The sequence below is a fragment of the Oryctolagus cuniculus genome, chromosome 7 (assembly GCF_051225735.1).
Source record: "Oryctolagus cuniculus isolate XC-2025 breed Fujian yellow rabbit chromosome 7, ASM5122573v1, whole genome shotgun sequence".
In the NCBI taxonomy this organism is placed as follows: Eukaryota; Metazoa; Chordata; class Mammalia; order Lagomorpha; family Leporidae; genus Oryctolagus; species Oryctolagus cuniculus.
In genome coordinates, this window is record NC_142873.1 from 158,087,379 (window position 1) to 158,113,178 (window position 25,800).

General features: G+C 57.1%; 2 protein-coding genes across 10 annotated transcripts; one reads left to right on the forward strand and one right to left on the reverse strand.

Annotated features, from left to right (window-relative positions):
* Positions 1–205: 205 nt before the first annotated feature.
* Positions 206–13,113, forward strand: MASP2 (MBL associated serine protease 2). Of its 8 annotated transcripts, none has more exons than XM_051841947.3 (12): positions 206–241; positions 323–551; positions 645–822; positions 1,247–1,378; positions 3,328–3,527; positions 3,705–3,852; positions 5,757–5,875; positions 7,358–7,436; positions 8,985–9,056; positions 9,433–9,567; positions 10,034–10,108; positions 11,023–13,113. In XM_051841947.3, the coding sequence occupies exons 1-12, from the start codon at positions 237–239 to the stop codon at positions 11,805–11,807; spliced, it is 2,157 nt and encodes a 718-aa protein (XP_051697907.3). In that variant the 5' UTR covers positions 206–236; the 3' UTR covers positions 11,808–13,113. The 8 variants fall into 8 exon arrangements, with proteins under 8 accessions (XP_051697907.3, XP_051697909.3, XP_051697908.3 ...); XM_051841949.3 differs by having other exon boundaries at positions 5,757–5,854; XM_051841948.3 differs by having other exon boundaries at positions 3,331–3,527.
* A 975-nt stretch (positions 13,114–14,088) lies between these two features.
* Positions 14,089–24,486, reverse strand: TARDBP (TAR DNA binding protein). Of its 2 annotated transcripts, XR_011390893.2 has the most exons (7): positions 24,399–24,486; positions 23,374–23,625; positions 19,078–19,241; positions 17,526–17,666; positions 16,481–16,651; positions 14,934–16,143; positions 14,089–14,208 (listed from the first exon to the last, which is right to left on the reverse strand). XR_011390893.2 is itself a non-coding variant. In XM_051841954.3 (6 exons), exons 2-6 carry the CDS (start codon positions 23,609–23,611, stop codon positions 15,613–15,615), a joined length of 1,245 nt encoding a protein of 414 aa, XP_051697914.1. In that variant the 5' UTR covers positions 23,612–23,625; positions 24,399–24,486; the 3' UTR covers positions 14,229–15,612. The 2 variants fall into 2 exon arrangements, 1 of the variants encoding a protein (XP_051697914.1); XM_051841954.3 differs by lacking the exon at positions 14,089–14,208 and having other exon boundaries at positions 14,229–16,143.
* Positions 24,487–25,800: the final 1,314 nt, after the last annotated feature.

Sequence of the window (25,800 nt, forward strand, 5' to 3'; positions counted from 1 at the left end):
AGGCGCCGGAACCGCGGCTTCACCTGCTGTGCCATCACGCTCCCCTCTCCGGGGGCCCCGCTCTCGGCTCCCGGGGCGTCCTGTTGCAGGACACTGGGCGGCCGGCACTCATGGACTCCATTCCTGGAATCCCAGGGCCAGTTCCCCCACAGGGGGGCGTGGCCAGAGCGCCGGACAAACAGATCAAAGGTCAGAGCTGGGGCCCAGACCAGGTCTGGCCAGGTGGACAGCACAGCATGAGGTGGGTGGGAGCACCCAGGGCCCCCTGCGGGGCGAGGCGGGAGGGCCGGGTGCGGGCTCAGCACCCCCGTCCTGTGTGCAGGCTGCTGATTGTCCTGAGCCTGCTGTGTGGCTCAGGGGCCGTCCCGATGGGGCCGCAGTGGCCGGAGCCCGTGTTCGGGCGCCTGGCGTCCCCCGGCTTCCCCGGGGAGTACGCCAATGACCAGGTGCGGCGCTGGAGCCTCACGGCCCCCCCGGGCTACCGCCTGCGCCTCTACTTCACCCACTTCGACCTGGAGCTCTCCTACCTCTGCGAGTACGACTTCGTGAAGGTGCCAGGCGGCGCGAGTGGGCGGGCAGGGGCGGCCTGGGGGGCGGGCGGGGCCTGGGGGCTACTTCCCTTCCTGTGACTGCTGGTGCCACAGCTGAGCTCGGGGAGCGCGGTGCTGGCCACGCTGTGCGGGCACGAGAGCACGGACACGGAGCGAGCCCCTGGCAACGACACCTTCTACTCCCCGGGCCCCCGCCTGGACGTCACCTTCCGCTCCGACTACTCCAACGAGAAGCCCTTCACCGGCTTCGAGGCCTTCTACGCAGCCGAGGGTGAGCCCAGGGGGGCCTGCAGGGTCCCCCTTGGTCCAGGGCTGCTGGAGTCCTGGCCCCCTCGCCACGCAGGAGAGGGCACCCGGGGCCTGACGTCACCCACAGCTCAAACACCGATGGCTGAGTTCGTCCTCCCCAAGGACGCAAAGGCTGAGAACCCCACCCCCAGGGAGCCCCGCCAGCGGGCGCCCCGCCCAGCACGCGCATTTCAGAGCCCGGCCCCGCGGGGCATGGCGGTGTGACCTTGGGCGAGTGGCCCAACCTCTCTGTGTGCCCTCGGGAGGCGGGCGCTCGCCGGCCCTCTGCCTGGGCACTCAGAGGGGCTGCAGCGGCCCCAGGCTGGACCTGAGCCCGCAGCCAGGCTGGAGCTCCGTGCCGTCTCCTGCCCTCTGACCCCCTTGCTGTCCCACCCACCTGCCCCTAGACATCGACGAGTGCCAGGTGTCGCCGGGAGAGGCGCCTGCCTGCGACCACCACTGCCACAACCACCTGGGAGGCTTCTACTGCTCCTGCCACTCGGGCTACGTCCTCCACCGGGACAGGCGCACCTGCTCAGGTGAGGCTGCGGGGCGGGGCCACCACCCTGCGGACACACAGGCTGGGGGGGGCTGCTGTGCCCAGGCACCTGCTCAGGTGAGGCTGCGGGGGCGGGGCCACCACCCTGCGGACACACAGGCTGGGGGGGGCTGCTGTGCCCAGGCACCTGCTCAGGTGAGGCTGCGGGGGCAGGGCCACCACCCTGACGGACACACAGGCTGGGGGGGGGGGCTGCTGTGCCCAGGCACCTGCTCGGCTGCTCCCAGGGCATCTTTGGGGCCCCCTCGCCTTGCACCCCTCCACTGAGCTCCTCCATTCCTCCCCCACCCTCACTGCGCCCAGTGGGGGCTTCACTCACTCAGCCTGTCTTAGGTCCCCACTGTGCGCCTGGTTCCTCCTGGGCTCAGGGAACCCCCAGGCAGCCACCTCCCCCTCTGCTGCCTCTGCTACTACCCTGGGTGGGGGTGGGCCCTAAGCCTGCCGCCCCTGGTCAAGTGCAACTCCCAGAGCTTCCTCCCTCCACGGAGCCGCAGGGTGGCAGCAGGACCACGCCCAGCCCCGGGAGGCTGTCCCTCCGCCTCCTCTGCCTCCGCCCCCACCCTGGCGCCTTCGTCACACATCTGGACGGGGGCAGCAGAGCCCTGGAGCTGGCCCTGACCCTGTCTCCTGCCCGCCAGTCCTCCTCTCTCTCTGATCTCTTCCAGAGCAGAGCCGCTAGCCTCCCCTCAGGCTCCAGCCTGCCCGGAGGGTCGAAGCCACAGGGAGCCCCGCGGGCTGCAGCTCTGCAGGGGCTCGGTCGCTGCCTCGCCCCTGCACCCCAACCGCGCGCACCCCATAATAAACCTGGCTCCGCCTCCGTCTGCGGCTGCGTGTCTCTGGAGTCCGAGCGTTGGGGGTGTTGATGTGTGCCCTGCTCTCTCCTCCCTGCCTCTCTTCTCATACCCGGGGGACCCCTGTTTGTGGGGAGCCTCCCCCACGGGGCTTCAGGGTCCTTCCTGAGCAGCCCGTCAGCTTGCAGATGGGGCACTAAGGCCCGGGGAGGGCAGGGCTCAGCCTGGGCTCACTCCCCCGGCCCGCGCCCTGCAGGCTGCGCTGGGGTGCTCCGGGCCATCCAGGCTACGGGTGCTGATCTGGGGGAGCTGGCCCGCAGCTGAGAGGCCAGCCTGGTCCCCCACCCAAACCCAGGGGCCATGCTGTCTGCCCCGGAGGGAGCAGGAGGGCGGTGTCGGGACCCCCAGTCCGCAGACTCCTCTAGGTCTGAATGCTTGCACCCCACCCCTGCAGAGCCCCCATCCAGGGGCGAGGCTGGCAGGCAGGGGGCAGACGGCTCCCCTGAGTGAGGGACCCCAAGGCGCTATCAGCCGCTCCGACTTGGTTGTGGGCACTGTGGACTTGGACTTCCTGGGACCCCAGGCCCCAGACCCGGCGGAGGGAGGGCAAGACGCTCTTCCAGGCTGCTCCCATCAGCACCCTCGGGAGTGCTGTGCGGCTTTCCTGCTGGGTCTGGGCAGGAGCCCCCTGGTGGATGAAAATGGGAATTGCGGCTGGGTGGGAGCCCCCTGGTGGACGAACATAGGAATTGCTAGGGTGGGCTGGTAGTGTTGGCGACAGGGCTCTAAAGGCCATGGTGCGTCCCTCCCTTCTCCCCGCATTCCTGGGAAGGGCCCCCTCCTCCTCCCCACCCTCTGGCGGAGCTTCCTTTGCTCACTTCACTTCTGGGATTGACACCCTGGCCCGGGATGCCCCAGCCTCTGGGGCTGTGCGTGAGGGCCCTGGAGGGCTGCAGTCCCAGGGGCAGGCGGCTTCAGCCAAAGCCCCAGAGCGCCTGCCTACATGGCCCCTTTGCCGTGGAGGTGCGGTGATTGGCTTCCGGCCCTGTTCAGAACTGCCCGTGGGCAGGTGACCCAGTCGTGCCCCGCCCTGCTCCCTGGAGGCTGTGCGCCCAGCCACTGCCCTGTTCCCTCTCAGCAGCTCTGTGCTCGGGCCAGGTCTTCACTGAGCGCTCTGGGGAGTTCAGCAGTCCCGAGTACCCACAGCCGTACCCCAAACTCTCCAACTGCACGTACAGCATCCGCCTGCAGGAGGGCTTCCGAGTCAGCTTGGACTTTGTGGGGTCCTTCGACGTGGAGGCACACCCCGACACCCAGTGCCCCTACGACTCCCTCCAGGTATGGCCCCTGGGACCCGGGCCTCGTCCACCACGGCAGCTGTCCCCTCACTCCCTGAACTGCCCCCCCACGCCACTGTCCAGCATGCCCGCCCCCCCAGGCTTGGCTTCAGAGGGAGCGAGGGTCCTTCAGCCCAGCCAGGACCCCCGGCAGGTCGTGGGCTTCTCGTTTCTTCAGATTCGGACAGACAGAGAGGAGTATGGGAGATTCTGCGGGGACACAAAGCCCCACCGAATTCAGACGAACAGCAGCACCGTGACCGTCACCTTCACCACGGATGAGTCAGGGGAGCACACGGGCTGGAAGATCCGCTACTCAAGCACAGGTGGGCGGGCCTCAGGCCGGGGGCGGGGCCTCAGGCTGGGGGTGGAGTCTCAGGTGGGCGGGCCTCAGGCTGGGGGGTGGGGTCTCAGGTGGGCGGGCCTCAGGCTGGGGGGCGGGTCTCAGGCCAGGGGGTGGGGTCTCAGGTGATAGGGTCTCAGGCCGGGGGGTGGGGTCTCAGGGGGCGGGCCTCAGGCTGGGGGGCGGGTCTCAGGTGGGGGGCGGGTCTCAGGCCAGGGGGTGGGGTCTCAGGTGATAGGGTCTCAGGCCGGGGGGCGGGGCCTCAGGCCGGGGGGTGGGGTCTCAGGTGGGCAGGTCAGGTGAGCAGGTCTCAGGTGGGCGGGTCTCAGGCCCAGGCAGGCGCCTAGGAAAGCAGCCCAGGTGGGCAGGGAGTGGCCTGGGAACCAGTGGAAGGACCACTCCTTTCCCCCATCCCCCTCCTCTGCCTGCTCAGCCATCACGCCCCTGTCTCTTTGTTCACTTACTGGCTTGTTCAAAGGAGCTTACAAAGGATGCGGAAGGGGAGTGGGGATTCCATGCCCTCTCTTGAGGCTGACCAGGGACCCTACGTGTTCAGCAACCCAGAAGCTCCTTATCCAATTATTCATCCATCCTCCCTTCCTCCCTCCCTTCCACCTATCCACCCATCTTCCATCCATCCATCCACCCATCCGTCCACCCGTCCATCCACCCATCCCTCCGTCCACCCATCTACCTAACTATCCATCCATTCACCTATCCATCCATGCGTCAATCCATCCGTCCATCCATCCATCATCCATCCATCCACCCACTCACCCACCCGCCCGCCCACCCATCCGCCCGTCCACCTGTCCACCCGGGCTTCCTTCTACCCACGGATGCACAACACCAGGCATACAGAGTGCAGACGTCACACACTCTAGGTCCAGTGTGGGGACAGACACAGCAACAAAACCAGGGCCTGGTGGCAGGCACAGGTGTAGATCCAGGCACAGGGCCCGGGAGGGGCCGGGTGCCGCGGCAGAGCCCCCGGCACAGGAAACACCTGCGATTGCACCAGGAAGCCGAGCAGGTGCTGCAGGAAGGTGCAGGAGTCCCGGCAGGGGCTGCACCGCCGTGGGGTGGGGCGGGCGCGGGCGAGATGTGGGTGAGAGCTGGGGAGTGGGGCTGGGCTGGGGCCGCAGCTCGGGGGTCTGCAGCAGGGCCTGCACCTGCCCCAGCTCTGCCCAGACCCCCGCCCCTCCTCCTCACAGACCCTCGAATCCTAGAAGCCCCGTGCTCCCTCGGGGCCTCGGGGCTGTCCCTGGGCACTGCTTCCCTTGATGGAAGCTTTGGGGCGTGCACAGGGACGGGGCACCCCAGGACGCAGGCTGGGTGCCCGGGGCCCCTGAGAGCAGCTGCTGGAGGGGCAGCCAGGAGGTGGCCCACAGCCTTGGGGGTGAGACCCGGCCGGGGCTTGGGGGTCGAAAGGGAAGGCAGCCGTCCTGGTGGCCTGAGCACGCGGGCAGGCACCCCGGGGCTCCCGGAGTCGGTCTGGGTCTTGGGGTTTTGGTCTCGGGACTGTGGGGAGGCTCAAGTCAGCTTGCTCTTGCCAAGCCCCCGGGCAGGCGCCCCTGGGCCCCCACAGCAGCCCTGCAAGGGGAGCGGCTGCTGTAATCCCGCCCACAGTGGAGGCTCAGAGGGGGCGCCAGTGGCCCCCGGGGACGGATAGCTCTTGGTCCCTGCTTGTTTTGCACAGTGTGCCAGGTGGGGGTTGGGTACCGCCTTACTCCAGCCAGGCTTCCTTGCCCACCTTGACCGCCGAGTGACCGGGTTTCGTGGGCACAAGCAACCGAGGGTCTCAGGGCCTCTGCGTGCTGAGTGTTTCAGTTAAAGAGCGGGAACTCGGACCCGCGGGATTCACAAGCGCCCCGTCCCTCCGTGCAGCACAGCCTTGTCCGGACCCGGTGGCGCCACCTAACGGCCGCGTGTCCCCGGTGCAAGCCACGTACATCTTCCAGGACCGCGTCTCCGTGCAATGTGAGGTCGGCTATGAACTCCTGCAGGTGCGCCCTGGCCCGGCAGACGCGGGGGACAGCAGGGCGGGGGGCGGCCGCCCCGGGGGCTGCGCGCATTCTGCTCTCGCCTGTTCTAAGCCGGTGATGGAAGTGGGGGCAGCTTCCCTGCTCGCTCAGGCATGCATCCTCGGATTGCTCGCTGTACCCCTCCCTTGTCGCCCTACCCCCGACCCCGCGAAGGCTGACCCTTCCAGGAGACAAGTTCTGGGTCCGCAGAAAAATTAGCCGGCCCCAGGAAGGAGGGAAAGAGTGTGTTGTGCACAGTTATAAATAGGGACCGCCGGTGAGGGACGCCGAGCTGATTTTAAAAAATGCTTAGCGTGTTGCTAGGGGCACAGGTAGGAGATTAAGACGCCCTCTTTATGTTCTTCAAAATTGTCGGAGTCTCAGCGGCCAAAAGCAATAACGTGCGAGGCCGGCGAGCTGGGGGAGGCCAGAGCCCGGAGAGGGCGGAGACACTGTCCCCTCCTTGCAAACTTCTCGGCCGGCTCTCTCCACAGCTTCCTGGATTGCAAACGTGCCCAGTTTTGACCCTTTTCTTTTTTTAAAAAAAGTTATTTTTTTGAAAGGCAGAGTTAGGGGGAGAGGCAGAGAGAGACAGATCTTCCATCCACTGGTTCACTCCTCAAATAGCAGCAACCGCCAGGGCGGGGCCAGGCTGAAGCCAGGATCCAGGAGCTTCCTCCAGGTCTCCCACGTGGGTGCAGGGGTCCAGGGACTTGGGCCATCTTCTACTGCTTTCCCAGGCCATAGCAGAGAGCTGGATAGGAAGTGGAGCAGCCGGGACTCGAACCGGCGCCATATGGGATTCAGGCACCGCAGGCTGGAGCCTTAACCCACCAAGCCACAATGCCGGCCCGATTTTTCTTTTTAAATCCTGATACCATTTGAAGCACAAAGCTTCTGCTACAGCCGCCTTCCTTCGTGTTCACGTTTGACTTTAGAAAAGCACAGTGAGAACAGAACACGCGTGGGCAGCACACCGAGCGCAGGGCTGAGGCTCGGGGAACGGGAGGGCAAGATGAGTAAAACCTGACAGCCACGCACACGAGGGAGGCTTCAAAAAAAAAAAAAAAAAAAAGCGTGGATTTCAGGTATTTTTGCACCAGAAATAAACTTCTCTTTTGATTCCGTTTTCCATAAATTTTTAAGTACCCTTGTGATTCCAGTAGCCTCCAGCTAACGGCCACAGAAAGACACAGCAGCCGGCCAGCTCCAAGTCTGCTCTGTGGCCGCAGCCACTCCAAGCGCCCACCTGTGCCCCGGTTACAGCGAAAAGCAACACAGGAATGGCTGCAGAGGCCGGCGTCACAAGTTGGCACTGAGAGATTCCTAGCAGAGGTGGCATGGACGGGCACACACACACACACACACACACACACGTGCACCAGTGCAGCGCGCTAGGCACCTCATCTCCCAGGCCTGCCCCCCGGGGAGGGGTTCTATGACTCTGCCTCCCTTCCTCTGTAGGGAGACCTGCCCCTGAAGTCCTTCACTGCCGTCTGTCAGAGAGATGGAGCCTGGGACCCCGCCCTGCCGGAGTGCAGCAGTACGCCCCCGCCGCCGCTCCACCCTGCTCCAGTTCCCATGACCCCATTTCCCGGGGCTTGGATCCCAACTCTGCTTCCCCAGCTCTCAGCGTGCTCCCCGCACGTCAGACAGGACCAGGCTCCTGGGGAGGGGGGCTTAGGAAAGTGTTCTCGGAGGACCTTCTCCCAGGGACAGCAGTGCCGGTCACTGCACAATCCGGGAGAAGTGGAAGTGCCATTTAACACCCACATGCCGCGAGACCGCAGTCATGGGGACTGTTTTGGTGTGTCACCTCCCAAGTACACACATCTCACACGTATGCACACGCCACACCACTCTGTAGGAACCATCTACAAAATGCAGACCATTCTGTGGGTGTACCCACATGTATACACACACCCCTAACTGGGGTAATGGCTGGCACCACCGTCTTGCAAACTGAGCACTGTGTGTCTTACGTGACTGTACATTTTCCCATTCTCTTTAAGATTTCATTTGAGAGGTAGTTACAGAGAGAGACACACACACACACACAGACACAGAGAGAGAGGTCTTCCATGTGCTGGTTCACTCCCCAAATGGCTGCAACGGCTGGAGCTGTGCTGATCCAAAGCCAGGAGCCAGGAGCTTCCTCCGGGTCTCCTACGTGGGTGCAGGGGCCCAAGCACTTGGGCCATCTTCTACTGCTCTCCCAGGCCACCAGCAGGGAGCTGGATCGCAAGAGGAGCAGCTGGAATTTGAACCAGCGCCCACATGGGACGCCAGCATTGCAGGCTAGGGCTTTAACCCGTTGGGTCACAGTGCTGGCTCCTTTCCCATTCATAAAGTGTACGTGTTACTTGCAAAAAAAAACCCAGAAATTTACCAAAAGACATGGTGACAGCCTCTTGCCCACCCCCCAAGCTACCAAGTGGCTGGGGTCACTTCTTTCACAACACGGACAGGGACACATCCGAACATTTCAATCCCATCACGTACTTTTCAGCCAAAACCGGGCACCGGGTGGCACTGCAATCTTTTTTGCCGTATGGCTGGGCTGCCTCTCCCGCGATTCCTGCGTGCGCGCTCGCCCTCCCCGGCCGGGCCGCACGCACCCCTGCGTGGGCGGACCGTGTGGGTTTCCACCTCCTCGTGTTTCAGGGCACACACGCCCCGGTGGCTCACACCACACACATTCTCACGTTAAGAGTTCCTAGGGACTAAGTGTTAGGGGCCTTCACATTTTTAATATAAATTTTCCTCCCATTAGACTTTGTTCAAAAACACATCACTGTGGAGCAGGCTGGCGGTTTGGGGCCCATCACTGTCCCCTCTACACACACCATTTTCTCACGTACAGACGGAGAGCGGCCCCTTCACAGAACTGCACCTGCCAACTAGCAACGCAGGCAAAGTGTTTGGCACAGAACTACACACAGCTATTACACTGCTGAAAACTGTTTAACATTTTTTTTTCATGTACTTGAGAGGAGGGAGGGGGAGAGAAGTCCCATGTGCTAGAGCAGGGGCAAGGCCAGGCCCACGCCCACGCACGCAGGCGAGACGCAGCCCCTCTGCCTCCTCCCAGCTCATGAGCCGGCTGCCAAGTCCACACCAGCAGTGTCCCAACAACTGGGTTCCGTTCTGGCCCACACTCAAGGTATGGCGAGAACTGCCAACATGCACAAGCCCCGGAATCCCACCCCAACCCCTTCCAGGTCTCCCGCGCTTGCTCAGCCCTCTGCCGCCTCTACAGCCAATCGGCCTGCAAACTGAGCCGCTACTTGGCCAGGAACCGACTCTGCCCATCAGTTTTGCTGCAGACCCCAAGGTTTGAGTGGCCGCTGAGGCCCGCCGAATGGTTCCAAACTCCCTTTAGGGAAGTCCTCACCTCGCCCGCCTCCCGTGCAGCCCCTCGGTCAGCAACAGGGACGAGGCGGAGGGGCTGACACCCCAACCTGGGCCAGCACTGCCGGCCCCAAAGCCTCCTCAGGTGAGCACCACCGCACAGCGGGGTCCCCCCTCTTCTTCCTCAGTTGTGGACTGTGGCCCTCCAGACCACCTGGCCAATGGCCAGGTGCGCTACGTCACAGGCGCTGACGTGACCACGTACAAGGCTGTGATCCAGTACAGCTGCGAGGGAACCTTCTACACCATGAGTGCCGGGGACGGTGAGCCCAGTGTTCAAGGTGGGGTGGGCGGCATTTGCAACTTGAGCCCTCCCCGTCTGAAATAAACTAACATTTTTGGCTAAGAGGGAAGATTAAAAGGCACTTCTCCCACCTGCTAAGTGAAATATTACAGCGAAAGTGACTTTGATGTCAATTTGCAAGAATCTGAAAACAGATCTTATCTAGTAAATGACTACTACAAACACACAATATATTCCAAATGGTTTAATTTAACAAGTCAAAACCTTATCATTAAGCACTTGAGATGGTGATACATATTCAAGTTACACAGCTAAAAGCCTTGCACTTTGCCAGCAGACAGAGACGCAGAGCCGCCACGGCCACGGCGGCATCCAGACCCCCCTCGCCACCCGCGCTGCAGCCAGCGTTTCTCACCGGGGCGGCAGAGCAAACGATAGCCACCTCACGCACGCAGTCACACATTTCGCTTTCCCACTGGCTGCAGGTGAATACGTGTGTGAGGCGGATGGATTCTGGACGAGCTCCAAAGGAGAGAAATCACTCCCCGTCTGCGAGCCTGGTAAGCACGCGGTTAGAGGAGACTGGCGTCCCGAGCGCTTCGGCTGTGCAGGCAGACGGCCTCGGGCGCTCGCTCCTGCCCGAGACAGGTGCTCATGGCCCCTTCTGAGGCTTGCTGGGTGCTGACCGCATCCGTCACTTGATTACTTTTGACCTTGTAACTCGGCAAGCATAAACATTAAATGATTTCTAAGACTATCTTGAACTATTTGTACACTTAGGAACAGGAGTTGTTACTTTCTCTGCAGAAACGCCATCAACACCGAAGCGAGCAACTCCATTATCTCCCTCAGCACTGCTTTTGACACCTAGATTTTAATCACTAATGCAATCTGCCTTTAATAGTACTTAAAATCTGTGTAACAAGACTGGTCCAAAGATGATGATTTAGCGGGGGTGGGGAGGGGGGAGAGACGGAGGGGAAGGAAAGGGAGAGGTAATAACACCCCCACACCCCCACTGCCTCTGTGCCATTCGGCTTACTTTTTCCTAAAACCTCTCTTGGCTGTGGCAGCGTGTGTCCAGTATAATGAACAAGCGTAACAGGAAACACGTCTGCTACATCAGTGAGCACAATCCGTTTGCAGTAAAGAGTAAAATTTACGGTTTGCAAGAAACCACCCAGACCAAAACCAGTAACTTCTGAACCTAAAGGCAGCATTCCAGCGTGTGCCCGGGGTGAGAACTCCGCTCTGCTTCCTGCTTCTGCACAACCCAGCGGCCACCACCCCACTTCCCAAGGACAGGAGAGTGACAGGGCCTGGCCCCTCCCTTCCTCCACACCTCATTCTCTCAACTACGGCCCTGGGCTGCGGCCCCGCTCACTCAGGGCTCCCACTCCGAACACCTAGCTCTGTAAGCACCGTCCTGGTCCAGGCTGCCTCTAAGGGGCCTCCCGTCTGCTTCTCTCCCCAGTCTGCGGCCTCTCCGCCCGCACCACAGGAGGCCGCATCTACGGAGGGCAGCACGCGAAGCCTGGCGATTTTCCTTGGCAAGTCTTGCTGTTGGGCGAGACCACAGCAGCGGGCGCTCTTCTATCTGACAGCTGGGTCCTAACAGCCGCGCACGCCATCTACGGGCAGCGGGGAGAGCCGTCCTCCCTGGACATTCGCATGGGTGCCCTGCGAAGACTCTCACCTGACTACACCCGAGCCCGGGCCGAGGCCATCTTCATCCACGAAGGCTACGCCCATGACGCTGGCTTCGACAACGACATCGCACTGATTAAACTGAGGGACAGAGTTGCTGTCAGCAGCACTGTCCTGCCCATCTGCCTGCCCGAGAGAGGCGCGGGGTCCTACCTGAGGCCGAACGACCTGGGGACTGTATCTGGGTGGGGACTAACCCAAAGGGGGTTCCTTGCTAGGAACCTGATGTTTGTGGACGTTCCAGTTGTCGACCAGCAAAAATGTGCTGCTGCGTATGAAGGCACCCCCCACCCAGGGGCGAGGGTGACTGACAACATGTTTTGTGCCGGCTTAGAAGGTGGGGGCAAGGACAGCTGTAGAGGCGACAGTGGGGGGGCCCTAGTGTTTCTCGATAACGACACACAGAGGTGGTTTGTGGGGGGAATCGTGTCCTGGGGCTCCGCGGACTGTGGGGAAGCAGCTCAGTACGGGGTATACACCAAAGTCACTAACTACATTCCCTGGATCGAGGGCATAGTCAGCAACTCCTCCGCGAGTGACGTCCACCCTTGATCTCAGCCCAGAGGCTGACCATCGATAGCCATGACTTCAGCCAGGGGAGCCCCACGGCACGGCTGAGCCGCAGGTCCCACACGGCGCGCGCGTCTGCCTCTTTACCAAGCCAAGGGGAATCACGTTCAATTACGTACACAGTCCGTACTGGGTGTCTGCATTTGTCATCTGTTCTATTTTCTGACTGGTTGTCAACTCTTACTCATCTCTGAGACTGCTTTATGTATTAGAACAGGATTGGTTCAGGAATAACCTTGAAATCACTTCTGGGTAACTGGAAACACGGATTCTCTAGCCCAAGAGTTCACTGACTTCCGGCTTAAACACTAGCACCACGCAAGCGTGAGCCCTAACTTTCACTCACCCACCCAGGCGTCCCGCAGCGGGAGCGCTGCACGGCAGCACCGTTTCACACTGCCACAGCCAACGCAACCTCCTGAAGGACACGGCAAACATCTCAAAAGCCTTACATGCGTGCATAACCTCTGACCTGCTAACTCCAACACTAATAATTTAATGTAGCCCTAAGGATGTTGCTAGCAATTGGAAATAACCTAAGTAATGTTCAAATTCAGACGGAATCAAATGTGGCACTTCCACAGAGGAAATACAGAGCTGACACTGTACTTCTTACAGTCACCACGGAGTACTTGGGCACAGGCAAGCCAACACCACATCACAGCCACAGCACAGCCGAGTGGGGTTGGAACTCGACAGACAGGCAAGAACTGCTTCACTAGTACCCAACAACAAATTCTCAGCGTCACACGCATCATCTCAGTTACTGAGAAGCTAAACTCCTTTTTCTTAAAAAATCCAGTGCTACCTTAACTTCAGACAGTCTCACTGTAGTTAGCCATTCTTCCCTAAAAAGCTTTAACAGCTAACAGTTAACAGAGTTCTTCGGGCTAGCTAAGCAGGCAGCATTCCGGCACGAGTTCACTGTGAGTTCTGGTTTCGCCTCAAGTGCAGCTTCTTCAGATCCCTCTACGTGACATGTTTTCCATTAAGACTCCAGACACTAAACTGGTGGCAACAAAACTTTTATTCAACTGTGGTTCAAAAATTTTTTAGAATGAATGCATTTAGATGACCAAATAGACTTTCAAAAACAAATCTTTGCCAAATAGTTTAAGCACGTCTAAGCTTCAATTTTTTGGTAGGGTAGAATATATACCCCAGCCACGTAGTACCATAAACATGTTAATAAAAGGCTACTCAACAGTGAAAGCCTTCTATGACCAGTAACTAATTTACAAGTGTAAATAAGGATTAAAACCATGCCATCGACAAGTTAACTTACCCCTGGGCTCCTTGAAGGCTTGTCAGTTTAGTCTTTGGAGGTCCCCGAATACCATTTTAAGTGTTACCATGTTACTGCTGCTGAGTAATAGTGCAAATGCTAAAATGCAAAATTCAGATGGTACAGGGTTTGGAAATCATGCAGATTCAGATGCAGAAAAAAACTTTAAAACAACGCAAGACCCTTTTACAGAAGAAACTGACTAACGAAACAACGTGGCGATCACAAAATCTAAAAGGATGATTTCATTTATAAACACACAACTTGCAAAATGACAAATCTATTTATCATAATCTGATTAGGTAAGGGCATTACGTAAACTACCAACACAAATATTGTCACAATCTTCCAATTAGAAAATGAGAATCAGTAGTTACATAGAAAGTACAATCAAGAATCAGTGTATTATTGCTTTCACATACTTAACAACGCACGTGAGAGTCTGATCTGAGTGCTGCAAGTGGTTTCACTCAGCATCACTACACGCCCCGGCTCTGGCGGGCAAAAGCCCGGTCCACTTGACAGACAACCCACCCTGCTCGTTCTTAAAGCTATCAGGCTTCTTAATGGATTTTAGGCACAAGAAAATTTGTGGTTTCTTCTCCTTTATCCCTATTGCAATTAATTCCACTTTTCAAATCCCCAACTAGAAAGGCGCTGAGATTCCCCTCTTCCCAGCTGATGTGCCTTGCTACAAAGCACTGGGAATCAATCACTATTGCTTTGCCCACGCCCCCAAATAAAAAGTTTTCTAAGTCATGCTTCCCCAACGAGGACCACACAGGCCGTGTAAAGAGAGCGTCAGAGGCACTGAGACACGCTGGAGGGCACTGCTTACCATGAGGTGCGGGCACCCAGACTAGATTTAAAAAGAAGAAAAAAAACTTTTCACTTTGGACAGTGCAAGAACGGATAGCAATTAAGTCTGGGCGTCAGGCGTCAAGGCCTGACAGGTGGTGAATCCATCTGACTTGAGACAACTTTTCAAATAAGTTTATTTGAAGCAAAATAAACTACTGCCAAGAAACTTTATCAAAGTTCCATCTCAAAAGGGTCAAAAAAGGGGAATTAACTGCTATGAATTCTTTGCATTCAGGGCTGCAAAACAAAGACACATATTATTTAAATCAGTTTTATTTAAGAATTTCCAACATTGACAACTCGTATAAAAAGCATCCAAGCACAGGACACAGAACTGCAGCAAACAGCATTCTTATGGTAGCTAACAGACATTTGAACGTCCACCCTTCTTGGAGACACCTGAGCTCACTGGGGAACTCTGCTTCCAAGTACTCCTGCAAAGCACAGCACAAGCTCAGTCCATGTTCTCACCCCAGCAGCTTCAGTTCACATGACCACACTTGCAGATCAGTAACGGGAGAAACACACACCATACAGCATTCACAGCGTTGACAAGGGGCAGGGGTACAAGTATCGTTTCACTTAACACATTCAGCTACGTGGGGTATCTAGGAACAAAACTCACTTAAAGTCTTCCAACAGATGTGGATGTCCTTTGAATGCAAAAAACATTCGTACGTTATTTGCTATCATTGCTCTCTGCACACTCTCGCACCAAAGCCACAGGATTGAGAGACACATCTCGCCAAGATAAAAAATATCCATTATGCACCACCAAGTCTCTGCACGCGCTCTCTCCTTCCCTCGCTCATACTAGCCTTTCATGCCTTGGCACCACCATCAATCCCACACAAGGTTTCAAAAGTTCAAACAGCCTTCTGGTTCCATATCACAGCCTTGCGTTCACAGCGTTGATACGACTCCATGAAATAAAGAGTACTGGATAAAAATGGGACACCCACCGTCAGAGACGCAGCCCGCGCGGCGTGACGACCAATTCTTGAAAGAGAAAGCTGTAGACAGAAGTATTCCTATGGCAGAATGTTTACAGCACTACGTTCAGCGAAGTGCTTCTTCCATAAACGTTTGAAATGAGATGAACTGCAGAGATTAAATGAAGGCTTCATATCGTACTTTTGTATGAGGGGAGACAAGTGTTAAAAACAAAACCGAAAGAACCAAACACTGCGTGACACCATCATCTCCCGAGAGGAAGACTTTCCTAAGGAAAAAATCCGTATGGTGGGGTTCAAATTAAAACAAGGAGAAAAGAATGTAGCTCTAAATCAATGGTTTCCACTTTGAACATGCAAAGAATTCACTTGACAAGTCCAGGGATAAGAGATTACAGGAGAAACCTTTCGATATCGACTGTAGTGTGTTGGTTTACCAATCAGGCAAACAGCAGTTCAACTTTCAACCACTCAATATTTCAACCCTTTATGTAACAAAACTTATAAAATTCCTTTAGCTCTTCCTTTTTTTCTAAAGAAAAATGTCAAAAATACTGCTGAATATACTCCACACCGAACAAACCAATTTTGAAAATTCTTAGTACATATGTATTTTACAATATACTTACCATGAGTTTAGAAAAAATTGAATTCCCACCATTCTAAGCAACCAACCACAGCCCACGGTCTACATTCCCCAGCCAGAAGACTTCGAATCCATGCTGGAGCCAAAGCCACCGTTAAAACCACTGCCTGACCCTGCGTTGGATGCCGATCCCCAACCAATCGCTGCACCCGAGTTAGAGCCACTGTAGGAGTTATTGCCAGAGCCAAAGGCCTGGTTGGGCTCCCTCTGCATGTTGCCCTGACTCTGGTTATTGCCCGAAGGCCCCGACTGGCTCTGCTGACTGGCTAACATGCCCATCATCCCCCAGCTGCTCTGCAGTGCCGCCTGCGCCGCAGCCATCATGGCTGGATTAATGCTGAAAGCACCGAAGTTCATCCCCCCACCCATATTACTACCTTGATTGTTCCCCAAGCCGGCTCCACCCCCTCTACTGTTACCAAAGCCACCCTGATTCCCAAAGCCACCTGGATTACCACCAAATCTTCCACTTCTTTCTAACTGTCTATTGCTATTGTGCTTAGGTTCGGCATTGGATATATGGACGCTTATTCCTTTAATGATCAAGTCTTCTCCACAAAGAGACTGGGCAACCTGTAAGAAATAAGGGTGCAGACAAAGGAGATTAAGCCACGGAACACACACCTAATAAGCAGAAACAAAATCTAGATTGCACGCAGAATTTATCCACGCTGGAGAGAAATACGACGACGCTAGCTGTTCTGCAGCACAGCCTTTATTTAGCTGTAGTCACGGAGCGGGGGCATCTCACTCTGTTTCAAGACCATGTAATACTCTCCAACAGCACATACTGAAAGCTACCCACTGCTCGTCTCACACGTGTCTAAGCCCACACATCCCGCTGCCGTACAAGCCCAGAAAGCGTAGCTAAGGATGGCTGTCCACTGCGACGCATCACCAAGCAAAATACCTGATCATCTGCAAACGTGACGAAGGCGAAGGCTCGGAAGGGCTTGGGAATGAACACGTCCACCACCTCCCCGTACTGGCAGAAGAACTGCTGCAGCTCGTCAGCAGTCATGTCCTCCGTGCAGCGCCCCACAAACACCTTCCTGCTTCTCAAGGGCTCGTCGGGGCTTTGCTGGCCAAGGGAAAGGGGAGAGGTCAGACAGAGCTGGGGGGCGCGAGGAGAGCAGCAGAGTCTGTCTGGTTACAGCAGAGGGATCCTGCGAGGGAGCCACCAGCCCTTTCCCTCCAGCAAGACTTCAAGACCAGACTTCAGAGTTAGGAAAGCGACGGGACCTGGGAAAAGCCAGCGACAGGAATGGCCCTGACGGGACGACGCTCTGAACAAGGACTGCTCTGTCAGGCCTACATAACAAGGTGAACGTATGACACGCTGTACGTCTTCACGTTTCAACAGACACCCGTGCAGGAAACATTAACTCATGAATAACGCGAGCAAAGTTTCAGTTTGGAAGAGTTACAAGGCAAAAGCTGTAACACATCCTGCCACTGCCTTTCCCAAGCATATGCGGGCACTTAACAAAGTCAATGGAAAATGGAATTAAAATATCTTGGAGGGGCTGGCACTGTGGCGTGGCAGGTGCTGGCATCCCATAGGGGCACTGATTTGAGTCCCAGCTGCACCACTTCCGATCCAGCGTCCTTGGGCCCCTGTACCCACACGGGAGACCTGGAAGAAGCTCCCGGCTCCCCGGATTGGCACAGCTCCAACTGCTGTGGCCAAGTGGAGAGTGAATCAGCAGATGGAAGACCTCTCTCTCTGCCTCTCCTCCTCTCTCTGTATAATTCTGACTTGCAAGTAAATAAGTAAATCTTAAAAAAAAAATTCTGGAGCAAAAAATTTAAAAAAATTCAGTTGTTTTTCATAAATACGTACCTTTCATCAATTTTGTTAAAGACCCCCCTTGTACTTAATGTTTTATTTTACAGCACTTTCTAAGAAAGCCTGTCAGTAAAAATCCCCAACCCACAGAGGGAGAGCCAAGTACCTTAGAATTAGGAAGTTTGCAGTCGCACCATCGTCCATCTATCATGTGCCGCTGGGACATTACTTTCACCTGCGTCTCATACTCCGTGAAACGAACAAAGCCAAACCCTTTGGAATGGCCAGTTTTAATATCTTTCTTGACCTAGAAGAGACAATTTACTCCTAAAATATCCGCATGCACTCAAACTCGCAGTCCTAAATCAAAAGTTCCTGAAAACTGAACGGCTTCCATGAACGCAGTGGCTGAATTAGGATGTCGATGAAGCTAAGTACTGAGGAAAATAAAAGGCAGCAAGAGGGATCCAGATCATGTTAATGGACAGAGTAAAACTCAAGTGACACAACAGAATTTTAACAATGTTTTACAATAAGTGCCAGCTTTAAAAAAATTTTTTAATATATCTGAAGGGTAGAGCAAGAGAAAGAGAGAAAGAGAGAAAGAGAGAAAGAGAGAAAGAGAGAGAGAGAGAGAGAGAGACTCTATCTACTGGTTCACTCCCCAGATGGCCACAGCAGCTGGGGATGAGCCAGGCCCTCCTTCCAGGTCTCTCCCATGACCGCAGGGACCTAGGTGTTTGGGCCACCACCTGCCGCCTTCCCAGGCCTACTAAGATTGGAAGTGGAGCAGCCAGGACTGGAAACCACACTCCAACAGGGGATGCTGACATTCCAAGCAGCGGCTTAGCCCACTGTTCTGCTGTGCCACAACGCCAGTCGTCAGTGTTTACAAACTTAATCACATGGGAAAAGCAGAAAAATTTCCCGTTCCTTTAAACACTTAAAGGCCCCTGCACACACGTGGGAGACCCAGAAGTAGCTCCTGGCTTTGGATCAGCGCAGTTCCAGCCGCTACGGCCAATTGGAGAGTGAGCCAGCGGATGGAAGACCTCTCTCTCTCTCTCTCTCTCTCTCTCTCTCTGTGTGTGTGTGTGTGTGTGTGTGTAATTCTTTCAAGTAAAATAAATAAATCTTTTAAGGAAAAACTCAATGTCACCTACTCCCCTACGCCTTCAAGGCACAGGATTCTACAACATCGAAGGTCCCGTGTGGGCATGAATAAAGGGAACCATGTAAGCCAGGCGTCCTCTGCTAACTTTGTATGAGGACTTTAGAACACCCTCCAACAGGCTGGCGCTGTGGCATGGTGGGTAAAGCTGCCGCCTGCAGCGCCAGCATTCCATGTGGGCAACAGCTCGAGTTCCGGCTGCTCCACTTCCAACCCAGCTCTCTGCCATGGCCTGGGAAAGCAGCAAAGACGGTCCAAGTCCTCGGGCCTCTGCACTCACGTGGGAGACCTGGAGGAAGCTGCAGGCTCCTGGTTTCGGACTGGCCCAGCTCTGGCTGTTTCGGCCATTTGCAGAGTGAACCAGTGATGAAAGACACCTCTCTCTCTCTGCCTCTGAACTCCACCTTTCAAATAAATAAATCTTAAAAAAAAAAAAAAAAAATTTGCTGCTTTCTGCTTTAAAAATAATCATCCAAACACGAAAGACAGTGCCACTGAAGTAAGAGCCAGGGAGCTGCGTGTCCGCCGCTGAGCGAGTCCAGCTTACCTGCACCATGAGAACTTCTCCGAAGGTGCTGAAGTACTCCTTGAGGTCCTGCTCGGTCGTCTTCCAGGGGAGCCCCAGCACTATCAAGTCCGATGTTTTCTGCACGGCTCTCTTCACCTTCACTGCTGACGAAGCATCGGTCTCGTCCATTTTTCTCTTGTTATCTGAGCAAAATGAACAGAAATCTTCTTAAAAAAATCTTCATTTAGCACGTCCCTTTAAAACATACTGCCTCCCACCCCGAGAAATCAATCTGTGAAGACTGAAAACGCTTGGCCAAGAGTGACGTCAGCACTCAAGACAGAGGAGGCTCCGACAAGGGGCTGCGGCGCTTTCCCAATGGCTGAGATTCCTAACGCCGGCTTCGCAGTATCTCAAGATCACAATCTCATCTATAGCCTCCTTCTCAAAGGTTTACCCAGGGATGGCGCTGTGGCACAGGTTAATACTTCACAACAACCCACATGGGTACTGGTTCGAGTCCTGGCTGCTCCACTTCCGATTCAGCTCCCTCATTACGTGCCTGGGAAAACGGAAGATGGTCCAAGTCCTTGGGCCCCTCCATCTATGGGGGAGACCTGGAAGAGGCTCCTGGCTCCTGGCCTCAGCACAGCTCCGGCCATTGCTATCATTTGGGGAGTGAACCAGTGACTCTAAGACCTTTCTTTCTGCAACCTTACCTCTCAAATAAATAATTAAAATATCTCTCTCTCTTAAAAAAAAAAAAAAAAAAAAAAAAAAAAAAAAAAAAAAAAAAAGAAGAAGCTTTACCGAAACAAAAATAATCCTCCTCCAGTTTGACCTGGACTAGTCCTGGCCAGTGGGGCCTCTGGGGAGTCCGCCAGCAGAGGGGAGCCCATTCTGTCTCTCTCTGCTCTCAAATAAGTGAAACATGCTAGAGCACACGCCTCTGCCTGCCTCTCTGGATGCCTGCACTTCAGCTCCAGCTGTGGACGTTTCCTGTCTTTCCTGAGCCTTCAACAATAAACACAAACTGTGCCATTAAAAAACCAAACCAAACAAAAACCTCGGGTTATTTTTAAAAGCCAAACCTAATCTTAAGGTTATTTAGAAAGGAGATGAACTAAATGACATTCTTTATCTGAAAAGCAGAGAGCACGCAGGCGTGAAGGAGGGACTCGATCTCCGGTCTGCTGCGTCACTTCCCAAGCGCCCACACAGCTGGGGTGTGCCAGGCCAAAGCCAGGAGCAGGAAACTTAATCGGGTCTCCCCCATGGGTGGCAAGGACTCAGCCTGACCCTTTTTTTGGGAAAGATTTATTTGCGGGGCTGGCACTGTGGTGTAGCAGGTTAAGGCCACAGCCTGCGGCACCAGCATCCCTTATGGGAACCGGCTGGAGTTCCTGCTGCTCCTCTTCCAACCCAGCTCTCTGCTAACGTGCCTGGAGTGCAGCATGGGATGTCCTACGTGCCTGGGCTCCTGAACCACGCTGGAGACCAGTTACAAGTTCCTGGCTTTGGCCTGGCCCAGTCCTGATCAGTGTGGTCACCTGGGAGACTGAACCAGCAGATGGAAGAACTCTGTTTATCTCCCTCTCTCTCTGTTACTCTGCCTTTCAAATAAATTATCTTAAAAAATAAAAAAGATTTATTTATGGGCCCAGCATTGTGGTGCAGTGGGTTGAACTGCCACGTGAGACGCCTGGCATCCCACGTGGGCACTAACAGCCTGCTAATGTGCCTGGGAAAACAGCAGAAGGCCCAGGTACTGGGATCCCTGCCACCCGCTCCTGGCCCAAGCCTGGCCACTGCAGCCACTCAGGGAGTGAAGCAGGGGATAGAAGCTCTCTCTGCTTTTCCAATAAATAAATCTTTAAAAAACAATAACAAAAGGCCCCCTTCCATCCCCCGGTTCACTCCCTAAATGGCCCCATCAGCCAGGCATGGGCTAAAGCCAGGAACTCCATTTGGTTCTCCCACGTGAGTAGCAGAGGTCCAAGCACTTGGGTCATCTGTTGCTGCTTCTCCAGGGCATAAGCAGGGAGCCGGATCAGAAGTGGAGCAGTGAAGACTTGAACTGGTGCTTATATGGGACGGCAGCACCCACGGCACCACACTGTCAGGCCACAACCCAACGACCTGAATCATCACCTGCTGCCTCCCAGGACGTCCATGAGCAGGAAAATGGACGTGGACGCAGAGGCGGGTGCGACTCAAACCTAACCTAAGCACTCCAGTGTCGCATGCAGACACCCCAAGCGGCATCTTTTTTTTTTTTTTTTAAGATTTTATTTATTTGAGAGGTTACAGTTACAGAGAGAAGGAGAAATGAGAGAAAGGTCTTCCATCCACTCAGATAGCCGCAACGGCCAGTGCTGAGCTGATCTGAAGCCAGGAGCTTCCTCCTGGTCTCCCAAGTGGTGCAGAGCCCCAAGCACCTGGGCCATCCTCCACTGCCTTCCCAGGCCACAGCAGAGAGCGGATCAAACAGGAGCAGCTGGGAATTGAACCGGCGCCCATACAGGATGCCAGCACCACAGGGGGAGGCTTAGCCCCCTACGCCACGGCACTGGCCCCACCAAGCGGCATCGTTTTAAATGACTTATGAAAGGCAGAGCTACAGATAAAGGAGGAGAGACAGAAGGAGATCTCCCATTCGCTGGGTCACTCCCCAGACAGCTGCAACGCCCAAGGCTGGGCCAGGCAGACGCGAGGTGCTTCACCTGGATCCCCCGTACGGGCGCAGGGGCTCACGCGCTCAGGCCGGCCTCTGCTGCTTCCCCCAGTGCATCGGCAGGGTGCTGGCCCAGGGGGCACCGCGACAGGGCAACCAGCACCCCACCTAAGTGACACTGTAAACTGGGGCAGACGGCAATTTGTAGTCAACTGCTCAAGGAACAGCGTATTAAAGAAATTTGAGTTTCTACTTTTTTCTGGACACACATTAAAGTCAGCTATTTGCCTACTTGCCAACTGCAGTCGGCTGACTTGGGCAGCCCCAGCAGCAGGAGCTGGGTCAGCCAGCACACCCCCACGCTGCTCCTCTCATCCAGGACATCAGTGCTGAGAGGCAGCGAGTGCAGCCTCAGAACCCCCACGACTGCAGCTGGCACTGCCCTCACCCAAGGTCTGCTCTATGATTTAAGAACTCAGAAGAGCTGACTGAATGACCAGAAAGACCACCACCGGCCGGCGCCGTGGCTCACGTGGCTAATACTCCACATGCGGCACCAGCACCCCGGGTTCTAGTCCTGGTTGCTCCTCTTCCAGGCCAGCTCTCTGCTGTGGCCTGGGAGTGCAGTGGAGGATGGCCCAGGTCCTCGGGCCCTGCACCCCATGGGAAACCAGGAGGAAGCACCTGGCTCCTGATCGGCACAGCGCCGGCCATAGCGGCCATTTGGGGGGTGAACCAACGGAAGAAGACCTTTCTGTCTATAACTTTGTGAAATAAAAACAAACAAACAAACAAAAGAAAGACCACCATCAAAGCAAACTACCTGGTGCTATAGAAAAACCTATCTGCAAGGCAGGACACTATCTGCAAGACACACCTATTACCCACTCGGCCACGCGTGCGCAGATGACAGCTTACACACAGCTTTCTCACTTTCCCTAGTTTAGAGGGGTGGTCTCCCAAGTCAGCCTGACACTGAAGTTTAGGGCAATGCTAGGGTTAGAAACGTCCTGCCAAACAGCAGCCCCAGTCCACGCCGCAGCTCCACACAGAGTGGTAGGGCCCCACCTCTGGGGTAGGTGACTACGTAGACCAGGGTCCCCCAGCGGGGTGGGGTGGTAGGGCCCCACCTCTGGGGTAGCCGACAACACAGACCAGGGTCCCCCAGTGGGATGGCAGGGACCCACCTCTGGGGTAGCCGACAACAGACCAGGGTCCCCCCGCGGGCTGGCAGGGTCCCACCTCTGGGGTAGCCCACAACACAGACCAGGGTCCCCCAGCGGGGTGGTAGGGCCCCACCTCTGGGGTAGTTGACTACGTAGACCAGGGTCCCCCAGCAGGGTGGGGTGGTAGGGCCCCACCTCTGGGGTAGGTGACTACGTAGACCAGGGTCCCCCAGCAGGGTGGAGTGGTAGGACCCCACCTCTGGGGTAGGTGACTACGTAGACCAGGGTCCCCCAGCAGGGTGGAGTGGTAGGACCCCACCTCTGGGGTAGGTGACTACGTAGACCAGGGTCCCCCAGCGGGGTGGCAGGGAACCACCTTTGGGGTAGGTGACTACGTAGACCAGGGTCCCCCAGCGGGGTGGGGTGGTAGGGCCCCACCTCTGGGGTAGCCCACAACACAGACCAGGGTCCCCCAGCGAGGTGGCAGGGACCCACCTTTGGGGTAGTTGACGACGTAGACCAGGTTCCCCCAGCCGGCGTCGGGGGCGTGCAGGATCCCCTCCACCAGCCGGACGCCCCGCATGCACTGCGACACCGGGTTCCGGTAGCGCAGCCCGCAGGCGCCGGGGAACTGGGCCGTCACGGTGGACAGCAGCACGGTGCCGTCGTCCTCGGACGGTATCTCGATGGGCTCGTCATTCTCGTCTTCCGTGACCCGGATGTACTCCGACATCTTCCCTTGTTGTTCTTCAAAAGGAAAAAGACACACGGGTGACCCGGGCTCGCGCGAGGCTGCTCACGCCCCTGTACCCTCGTGCTAACACCGCCGCCGCTATTGTCCTGACTTCCAACAAGTAAACTGCTGTTCGCACTGTCCTGCGCGGGGGTCAGCCCTGGAGAACGGGGGAGGCCAGGGACACGTTCTGAAAACGCGCCGCCCGGCCAGTCCGCTGCTTCCGACCGTCCCGAGTCCCCACGTGGCCCCGGGGGCAGCCCCCGCACACACGGTCACCCCCCAACTCTCGCACTGCAGTCCTGAGAAACCTACCGCTGGGGGCCGGGGCAGCCTACACCGGCGCGCGGGCCGGGGCACACGTCCCTACGGAAGCCTGGGCGCCCAGCAGGGCGAAGCCGCCAGCGAGCAAGGTCCTCGGCGGGGCTCCCGGAGCCGGGCCTCGGGCGAGCCGCCCCTCCCGGCAGCCAGCGCGTGACGGCCGAGGGCGGAGTTTGCGGCGCGGCCCTGGGTGGGGCCGCAGGGGCACAGGCCTGGGCTGGCCGCCGGCCCCCGCGGCGCACGTCCCGATCGCACTCGCGCGGCCCCGGCCCGGACAGACCAGGCCCAACCCCCGCCCGAGGCCCCGCGGGCCCCGCGTCCCTGTCCGGGCGCCGGCTGCCAGTCCGCGCCGGGCCCTAACGACGCTCCCGCGCGAGCCCGCTCGGGCAGGGCCCCACGGCTCCCTTCCTGCCCGAAGCTGCCGGGGCGCCCCGGGCATCCTCAGTGAGAAGCGTCCGCGACTCACCCGCTAGGCCGCTGCTAGGGAGCCCGACGGGGAGACGGAAGCAGCCCGGGGTCCGAGAGCAGCGCAGCTACCACCGCTTCGTTCCCACAAAATGGCGCTAGGGCCGCCTCCTCCTCCCCCCGCCGGCCGTCGTCCTCTCCCACCGGCTCCCCGTCGAGAGGGGGAGGACGCCGCACGGACCCACACCCGCCCTTCTCCTGGAGACTGGGTTCCTCCTGAGAGTATGAGCACGCGGAGAGGATTTGAACGCTACCGTGAACCAGCACTTGGGCTGGAAAGTTAAAGACTTGGGGGAAAAAAAAGTGGGCGTGGAGGCCTTCCGCTCCCCCCACGCAACGTAGCAGATGGTTCCGTCCGACCAACCGTCGGCCCCGGGTCTCGGCCGGAGCTCGCGCACTTTGAAAGTGCGCGAGACGAGCGCGGTCCCGTAAGGGCGAGGCGGGGCGTGGGCGGCGGGGCGTGGGCGGCGGGGCGTGGGCGGCGGGGCGTGGGCGGCGGGGCGTGGGCGGCGGGGCGTGGCCTGTGGGCCGGGGCCGCCCGGAGTTTTCGTGCGTGGACGGGTGCAGGTGCCGCTTCTAACTGTCCCGCACCCACCCCGCACACACACCTGGGAACAACCGCCTTGTCCTAAGCTCTCGTGTTCTCCGTGAGGCCCGGGCTCAGCGGTTGAGTGGGTCGGGACAAATGGGAGACCCGGCATTTGAACGCTGAGGCCCGAGCGAGCGTTCTAGCACGTTCCCCGCGTGTGGGCCCGGCCCCGCGCCCCAGCCAGACGCCCCTGTTGTTTCTCATGGCTGACGTGGCTGTGTCGACCGCGGAGGAGGCAGCAGTTTTTTTTTTTTTTTTTTTTTTTTTTTTTTTTTTTTTAGTTATTTATTTGAGACAGAGAGAGCGGTCCTCCGTTCGCTGGTTCATTCCCCAAGTGGCCGCAACGGCTGGAGCTGGGCGGGTCGGAAGCCGGGAGCCAGGAGCTTCCGCTGGGTCTCCCACGCGAGTGCAGGGCCCAAACCCTTGGGCCATCTTCTACTGCTTTCCCAGGCCACAGCAGAGAGCTGGATCCGAAGAGGAGCAGCTGGGACGCGAACCAGCGCCCATATGGATGCCGGCACTGCAGGTGGTGGCTTTACCCGCTACGCCACAGCGCCGACCCCAGTTTTATTTATTTTTTTCTGTCTGCTGGTTCACTCCCTAAATGGCCACAATGATCAGGGCTGAGCCAGACCAAAGCCAGAAGCCAGGAACTCCATCTGGGTCTCCCACATGGTGGTAGGGACCCAAGCACTTGGCCCATCACCCACTGCCTTCCCGGACACAGCAGGGAGCTGGCTGGGAGGTGGAGCATCCGGGAATCCAGCCGGTGCATCGCAGGTGGGGCCCTAACCTGCTGCTCCCACAGCGCTGG